At 57.6% G+C, this 8,167-nt stretch overlaps 1 protein-coding gene across 2 annotated transcripts; it reads left to right on the forward strand.

Moving 5' to 3' along the window:
- The first annotated feature begins 994 nt into the window (after window positions 1-994).
- ADI1 (acireductone dioxygenase 1) lies at window positions 995-7,333 on the forward strand. 2 transcript variants are annotated; one of them, XM_086414061.1, is made up of 4 exons: window positions 995-1,206; window positions 2,997-3,116; window positions 5,553-5,732; window positions 6,717-7,333. In XM_086414061.1, the coding sequence occupies exons 1-4, from the start codon at window positions 1,087-1,089 to the stop codon at window positions 6,834-6,836; spliced, it is 540 nt and encodes a 179-aa protein (XP_086270187.1). In that variant the 5' UTR covers window positions 995-1,086; the 3' UTR covers window positions 6,837-7,333. The 2 variants fall into 2 exon arrangements, with proteins under 2 accessions (XP_086270187.1, XP_086270188.1); XM_086414062.1 differs by lacking the exon at window positions 995-1,206 and adding an exon at window positions 1,356-2,897.
- Window positions 7,334-8,167: the final 834 nt, after the last annotated feature.

Below are 8,167 nucleotides of genomic sequence, written 5' to 3' on the forward strand. Positions count from 1 at the left end.
GGGAGAAAGTTCTTGAAAGCTGAGTGCTGAAGAATTGATGCCTCTGAACTGTGGTGTTGGAGAATACTCTTGACAGTCCCTTGGATTGCAAGGAGATCCAACCAGGCCATCCTAAAGGAGATCAGTCCTGGGTGTTCATTGGAAGGACTGATGCTGAAGCTGAAACTCCAATACTTTGGCCACCTGATGCGAAGAGCTGACTCATTTGAAAAGACCCTGATGCTGGGAAAGATTGAGGGCAGGAGAAGGGGACTGCAGAGGACGAGATGACCGACTCAGTGGACATGAGTTTGAGCAAGCTCTGGGGCTTGGTGATGGACAGGGAGGCCTGGCGTGCTGCGGTCCATGAAGATGCAGAGTCAGACATGACTGAGCCACTGAACTGAACCAAACTGAACGAATGGTGGGGAGTTTTAACCGGGTAGCCTTTCCCTTTTCCAGGGGATCTTCTCAACCCAGGGATCGAACTCAGGTCTCCCGCATTACAGGTGGATTCTTTACCAGATGAACCACAAGGGAAGCCCAACTGGAGTTTCAACTGGAGGCTATTTTGAGCCCTGTAGCTTTCCTTCACGTAACCCGAAGCAATGGCACCCCACTCGTACTCTTGCCTGGAAAATCCCACGGACAGAGGAGCCTGGTGGGCTGCAGTCCATGGGGTCGCGAAGAGTTGGACACGACTGAGCGACTTCACTTTCACGCATTGGAGAAGGAAATGGCAACCCACTCCAGTGTTCTTGCCTGGAGAATCCCAGGGACGGGGGAGCCTGGTGGGCTGCCGTCTCTGGGGTCGCACAGAGTCGGACACGACTGAAGCGACTTAGCAGCAGCAGCTGCAGCTTTCCTTCAGGGACACCGCCTCGCGCCAGGAGCCCGCCCGCCGGCGGGAAGGAGGCGCTCCGCCCCGGGCTTCCAGGCGCGCCCCGCCCGCCTCCCGGGGAGGGGAAAGGAGGGAGGAGGAAAGGAGGAGGCACGGGTGAGGGCAGGAAGAGGCAGGGCAGGAGGACGGGCGCCCGCGTGCGGCCAGGCTCAGGCCAGGCTCACTGCTGCCTACCCCGGCCCAGGCCCCGCACTCAGTTCCCGGCCATGGTGGAGGCCTGGTACATGGACGAGGCGGCCGACGACCCGCGGCTGCCGCACCGCGCCGAGCCCGCGCGCCCTGTCGGCCTGGAGCAGCTGCGCCGGCTCGGGGTCCTTTACTGGAAGGTACGCGGAGCCCGCGCGGCGGCACAGGCGCCCCTTCGGCCCCTTCGGCCCCGCGCGCCCCGCCTTCCGGCCAGCGGGCCTGCGGAGCCCCGGCCCGTGCTCACTGCGCACGCTCGGCGCGACCGGGCCGGCCCCCGGGCCTCCACCGCGGGGCGCGCCGCGTGCTCGGTGCCGGGATCGGGGGTCCGGGATGGGGGGCGCGGGGGAGGGCAGAGGGGTCGGAGTGAGAGCGGGGCCCTGGGCCCGCGGGTCCCCGCCGCCCCAGTGGGAGGCCGGGGCCCTGTAGGCGCGGGCCTGTCCCCAGGGGCCCTGGCGGGGCGGCGGGAGGGCGGTTGGGGTCCCTGAAGTGTCCCCGTGCGTCTCCCTGGTGGGGGGGAGGGGCGGGTCGACAGGAGGCGCCGTCTGTTCAGACTCCTGCCCTTCGGTCTCGCTGTCCACGGGACAGTTTTGGAGCAGGAGTGGACACTGGCCAAGCTCTGAAAGTGTCCGGGGATAAAGTAAGGCTGTGTTTTCAGCTCCTCCGCCAGGTCGAGTCGGACTCCTCCTGGCTCCTGGTTCTCCTGTGGATGGGAAGACCCAGGACTGTCAGAATTAAAGTTGTTGAGTTGCTCAGTCGTGCCCGACCCTGCGACCCCATGGACTGCAGCAGGCCAGGCCTCCCTGTCCATCACCAATTCCCGGAGTTTACCCAGACTTACGGCCATCGAGTCGGTGATGCCATCCAACCATCTCATCCTCTGTCGTCCCCTTTTCCTGCCGCCTTCAGTCTTCCCCAGCATCAGGGTCTTTTCCAGGGAGTCGCCCATAGACTTGTTTGCTCTGCTTCCAGTGCCCTGGGCCTTTTTGTACTTTATAATAACTTGATCTGGAGCAGGACGATAGCTGGGCATGTTCACCTGTTGTGTCTCAGTGACGCCGTAGGGAGTGGGAAGCTCTCACCTGGATGTGAAGGTGCACTGTGGGGGTCTGCTCACCTGGGGAGTGGTCATTGAGAAATTCATGTCTCTGGCTTCCTTGGTGGCTCAGTGGTAGAGGCTGCCTGCTGACACAGGAGACAGGCTGGTTGGGAAGCGCTCACGTGTCTGGGGCAAGGCTGCCACAACTGTCGAGCCGGAGCTCTGTAGTCGGGGAGCTGCAGCTCCACGAAGCCTGCACTCAGCAGTGAAGACCGAGCACAGTCAGAAAGGCATCAATAAAATTTTAAAGAAAGAAAAGGCAGCTGAGGCCAGGGGGTAGAAAGCCTCTTGTCTGCCTGAGGAACTTGGGTTTTATTTGTGGGCTCAGAGGGCCTCAGGTGTTTTGGCTCGGGGAAACAAAGTAACCATAGAGTTGCCATAGAGACAAAGGTCAGGCAGACTTGCAGAGTGGACAGGAGGCAGAGGAACAGGACGCGGCGGTGCGGGGGAGGCGCCCGTTACAGGCCTGAGGCGATCAGAGCTTCCCCGACTCGTGGTGGTGGGACTGGAAGCGTGAAGTTTCAATAGAATCTCCCTGGAAGCGCTGTTGGAGAGAAGGGAGGCGGAAATTCGACGCAACTGCACTGCTTTTAGCCTTTAGGGAAAGCATGCCAAGAAATAGGGAAAGGAGGGGAAGAAAGGTGACTTTAGGACTGACAAAGGACCAAATGATATTAATGCAGTATATGTGGGATATAATTATACTGGAGATCCAGAATGCGGACACAGGACTAGGTAATAAATTCAGAGTATAATCATATTGGAGATCCAGAAAGAGACTGTTTCGGTGTGTTCACGTGACCTCCTGTTTGTTGCTTGTTTAAACTCTTTTAGCTGGATGCAGACAAATACGAGAACGATCCAGAATTAGAGAAGATCCGAAAAGAGAGAAACTACTCCTGGGTGGACATCATAACCATATGCAAAGACAAACTACCGAATTACGAGGAAAAGGTAAGGACTCTGTATTATTGGAAAAGGGAATTATTAATTATTCACTATTAATAAATGCAGGAGAAGGCAATGGCACCCCACTCCAGTACTCTTGCCTGGAAATTCCATGGATGGAGGCACCTGGGGTTGCAAAGAGTCGGACACGACTGAGCGACTTCACTTCCTTTCTTTCTATAGTTACTTTCAGAGAAGGAAATGGCAACCCATTCCAATGTTCTTGCCTGGAGAATCCCATGGATGGAGGGCCCGATGGGCTGCAGTCTATGGGGTTGCAAAGAGTTGGACATGACTTAGCAACTAACACACACACACACATTAATAAATGCAAGCCTTTCCTTCTTTTTAAATGTCTTTCATTTTGGTTTATATGAGAGGCATGCTGGCCTTAGAATAAGCTGAAAAGTATTCTGTCCGTTTCCGTTTTTTGGAAGAGTATGTCTAGAATGGTTTTACTTTTTTCTTAAATGTTTGGCAGATTAACCAATGAAGCCGTGGGGTTTGTTTGTTTGTTTAGGCGGTAAGTCGCGTGTCCGACTCTTGTGACCCTATGGACTGTAGCCCACCAGGCTCCTCTGTCCATGGGACTTCCCAGACAAGAATACTGGAGTGGATTACCATTTCCTTCTCCAGGGGATCTTCCCGACTCAGGGATCAAACCCTTGTCTCCGTGTCATTACCACCTTCTCGAACGGCTTCTCTCCTGAAATAAAACCCTGCCCCTAATACCAGCTTATCTTTTGTTCTCGTAACACATACTTCTTTACTATCTGATTATCTCACGGTTGTCTTAGGTTAACACGTTTTGGGCAGGAATCCTGCGGAAGGGGTGCCGCGTCTGCTCAGGGCATCCCGCCTGGAGGCTTGTGCCTGGGGTGGGGTGGGGGTCCCAGTGCCCATGATGCAAAACTTGGCTGAACTGGTGCCCGCCAGGGTTCCGTGTTGGGACCGGACACCTCTTCCCGCTCTAAGGAAGGGTCTGTGGAGAGTGACTTTCTGCTCGGAGTCAAACTTGGGCTTCGTGTGAGTGAATCTCACTGACCCGGCCTGAGTCAGTTACCCTGTCCCTGTGCCGTCATCTTCCTGTACTGATTGGGCCTGCTTCTCTCCATCGATGCCCATCAGTACACGCGTGCGGATTCGTGGTTTCCTCGTGGGCCCGTGTCCATTCTTGCCGCGATCCACCTTGATGTTCAGATTGGTCCAGACTCAGCGGGGGGCGGGGGGGGCCCTCTCTGTGGTCCTGCCGCGTCCCCGCCGTGCTCCCAGCCCCTCCGTGCTCCCTGGCTCAGGGTGTTCGTGCCCCTCGGGGCTCCCTCGGCCCATCCTTGGGTCTCTCTCCTCCCGCACATACCACAGTGCCCGATGGTGGCTGCATCCACCCAGTTAGGGTCAGCAGGCCTGTCCGTGGAGCTCCAGGTGAGTTGCGGTCCTGTCTTACTGAGGGTGTAGTCAGAGAACTATGTTCAAAAGCACTTAGGTGAGTTTTCTTTTCCTCCTGTGGTTGTGAGCATATGGCTTGATTCCAGATTTAAGGTCCCCCCTCCCCCAGCCCCCAAGCCTGTTTTAGTTTTATTTGTGACTCTGTAAGATGTAAAGTGAGTCACACAGTCGCGTCCGACTCTCTGCAAGCCCATGGACTGCAGCCCACCAGGCTGCTCTGGCCTTGGAATTCCCCAGGCAGGAGTCCTGGAGTGGGCTGCCATAGCCAGGTTTAAAATGAAGACTCTACCAGAAGGCCCCTGGCTCCCCTTGGCTGGCCTGCACCGCGCCCTGCTGTCGGAGCCCGCGTGCCCGTTGACTCTACCAGCCCGCTCTGCTCCCGCCTTCCGGGCGCCTCCAGCGTTCCTCAGTGACAAACAGCACAGCAGGGAGCGGCGTGTGCACGCCTTCCCGTGCTGTTGGAGGTGTGTCTTCAGGGTAGATTCCCAGACAGGTGGCGGGTCGGTGCGTGTCCAGCTGCAGGGCAGGGACCTGTCCCCATGGCCTCGCCCGCCCGAGAGGCTGCCGTTCTCACTGGAAGCGGGGATTTTCCAAACGTCTGTGGATTGTCCAGAGGGTGGAAGCATGATGTGAGGAGAGCTTTGAAACCCTCTGGGACAGCAGGCAAGAGGTGGGGAATCTTAAGGCCAGTTAAAGAGAAACGTGAAGGTTGCGTGGGTGTTTACTAGAGAATGCTTCCAACGTTTGTGCACATTCAAGCATTTTTATTGTGAAACGTTAGAGGATGGAGCCCTGAAAGACACAGGCCAGGTTGGGATGAGGGGGAGGTGTTTACTGAGCACCTTCCTCAGATGCACACGTGCTCCTGCCCTGCCGGGGTGACCACGTGCCTTCGCGTCTCCTGGGGGCGGGCCAGGTGGTCCGCGCTGGCGCAGGGGTGGTTCCGGCCACCTCACCCCGGGGGGCCCCCAGCTCACAGAGCCTCCCCACCCCCAGATCAAGATGTTCTTTGAGGAGCACTTACACCTGGACGAGGAGATCCGCTACATCCTGGACGGCAGCGGGTACTTTGACGTGCGGGACCAGGAGGACCGCTGGATCCGGATCTCCATGGAGAAGGGGGACATGATCACCCTGCCCGCCGGCATCTACCACCGCTTCACGCTGGACGAGAAGGTGGGCTCGCGGCTCCTCTGCCACAGTGTGGTCTGCGCGCCTGTCGGACGCTCAGCCCAGGCAGCGCCAGGCGAGGACGCTGCCTCAGCGAGCGGCCGGGGGTTCGTGGGGGCCGGGGGTCTGCAGGGGCGCACGGGAGCACATGCCCAGGCCAACGGGAGGCACCCCTCCAGGGGTCCCTGCTCCTTCGTCATTCGAGAGCATGTCCGTTGGGCCTCAGCCGTTGGGTGCTGGAGCCATGGACACGGTCACAGAAGCAGGAGAAGGGTGGTCTGGGGCTCCCTCCGTGGGCTTGGGACTGACCTGAGACTCACGGGTGTGCTCAGCTTAAAGCTCAGGACTCGGAGAGGATGTGCGAGGGAAGGAAGGTCGCCCCACTCCTGGCCCCAGCATCTCTCCCTGAAGGTGGCCATGATCAGGTCCTCAAAAGTCTTCTTGGAGAGACGGCTCGCTTGGCAGGCGAATGTGAGTCGTGCACAGGAGCCAGCCGAATCTGTCTGGGGGTGGCGCCCCTCTTTTCTGCTCGCTGAGCTCTGGGACTGTTTCCTGTCGGCATATAGAGAGCCCCAGCCTGGGTGCAGCTGCCTGATGGCCACTGGGACCCACTCTGGTTTACTGCGTTGAGTGGTGACCCCAAGAGATGGGTCCGCCAGCTGTCTCCAGTTCTTTGCTGTCGTAAACGGCTCCGGGAGAAAGAACCTCACGCGTTTGCCATCGTGGCCTGCTGAGAGTTCCCCTGTAGGACACACCCCCGGACGTGCACCGTGGCTGGACAGGGGTGTGGGTTTCAAACCGTGCTGCGGGAGGGGCCCGCGTGCAAGGCGGTGTGTCTGTCGAGAGCGTGCGCCCGACGCTGCCCTGCGGCTGCCTGAGCACAGGCCCTCCTGCCTTTCAGAGGAATGTGTATGAGAACAGGGGTGCGTGGCATGGGGCGTGACCTCACGGCTGCATGCCCAGCGCCGCTCTGTCTGTGTGTCTCCCCAGAACTACGTGAAGGCCATGCGGCTGTTCGTGGGAGACCCCGTGTGGACGCCATACAACCGGCCGTCGGACCACCTCGAGGCCCGGACGCAATACCTGGAGTTCCTGGCGCAGTCGGCCTAGAGGCCCCTCGTGAGGCAGCACGGAGTCTGTCCCTTTCTCCGGCTTCAATGCTGCAGGCGTGAGGCTGGGGAGCCTCCTCTGCAAGCTTGTCAGATCAGAACACTGTATTTTTTTGATCAGAACACGTTTTAATGGATGGAGCCATGGAGCTGGTTGCACATGCAACCAGCTGGAAATTTGGGCAGGTGATTCACTTCTCTGATTCGGGGTCAGGGGTCAGTGGCCCCGCACTAGATCACGCCTTCAGCTCTGACCAGTGAATTTCATCTCCCCAAATATAGCCACTTACTGCCTGATTCTCGGGCTTTAAACAGGCGCCAGGCGAGGCCATGCCTGCCCTGTGCAGACTGTGACAGTGGGTGACAGGGCGGTGGAGAGGTCACCCACTTTTCTCCCAAAACACAGGGGTGCTGAGGGGGAAGCTGGCATGTTGGGGGACACGCACTCACTTACGCCACTTTCTTGCTCAAAATAAAGTAGCTGCCTTGTTGCTCTGCTGGCGGCTTGGAGTCGCCTTCTGTTCTGGTACCTGTGGTTCCCTCACGTCACCCCCTTTGCGTTCGTCGTCTGACGTGTGTGCCTGTGTGTAGTTACGTCTGTGTTTCCCGGGTCAGCACTGTTCCACGCGCAATTTCTGGTTAAACTCGTACAGGAAACGAATTCTACAATCAAGCCTTTGAATTTTAACAAGAATTGGTACATCGTTTGTATTTTAAATCAACAGTTTTGAGATACAATTATATCTCATTTGTTATAATCATAGAAAAACCCTGAATTAGCCTCAGATGTGAAGGGCAGTTTGCTTTGGGTATTCTTTTAAACTGGATTAAAAATCTTTATGTGGAAATGGGTATGTCATCGTTTCCACGTTGGTTTTGGCACGTGTCCAGGCACGGAGGGACCCCAGGCCTCGCCGTGTGGGTGAACGCTAGACTTAGGGTCAAGCTGTGTGCCAGCCACACGGGTAACACCGTCAGCCCCCAGGGTCGGGCATTGCCCCTCCTCCTTCTTGCCGAGACAGGGCTCAGGAGATGAGAGGGAACCTCGGAGCAGGGGTGGCTCCTCCTGTGGGCACCGTCAGTCATACAGAGGATGGTGGTTTACGGATTTGCAGTTGTCAGGGGCTCCCAGGAGCACACGTCTGGGAGCTGAGCTGTCCGTGTGGACCTAGGAGCACTGCTTGTTGCGTAAGACATGTCTCAACGTGTCACTTGACAGACGTGTCCTCCCTTTAAAGGTGTGCAGCACTTGGGGGGTGGCACGTGGCTCACAAACCTAGACAGCATATTAAAGCCAGAGAAATCACTTGGCCTGCAAAGGTCCGTCTAGTC

Source organism: Bos grunniens, chromosome 8 (genome assembly GCF_055505025.1).
Source record: "Bos grunniens cultivar Pamir isolate PY7600 chromosome 8, Bosgru_T2T1.0, whole genome shotgun sequence".
NCBI classification, from domain to species: domain Eukaryota; kingdom Metazoa; phylum Chordata; class Mammalia; order Artiodactyla; family Bovidae; genus Bos; species Bos grunniens.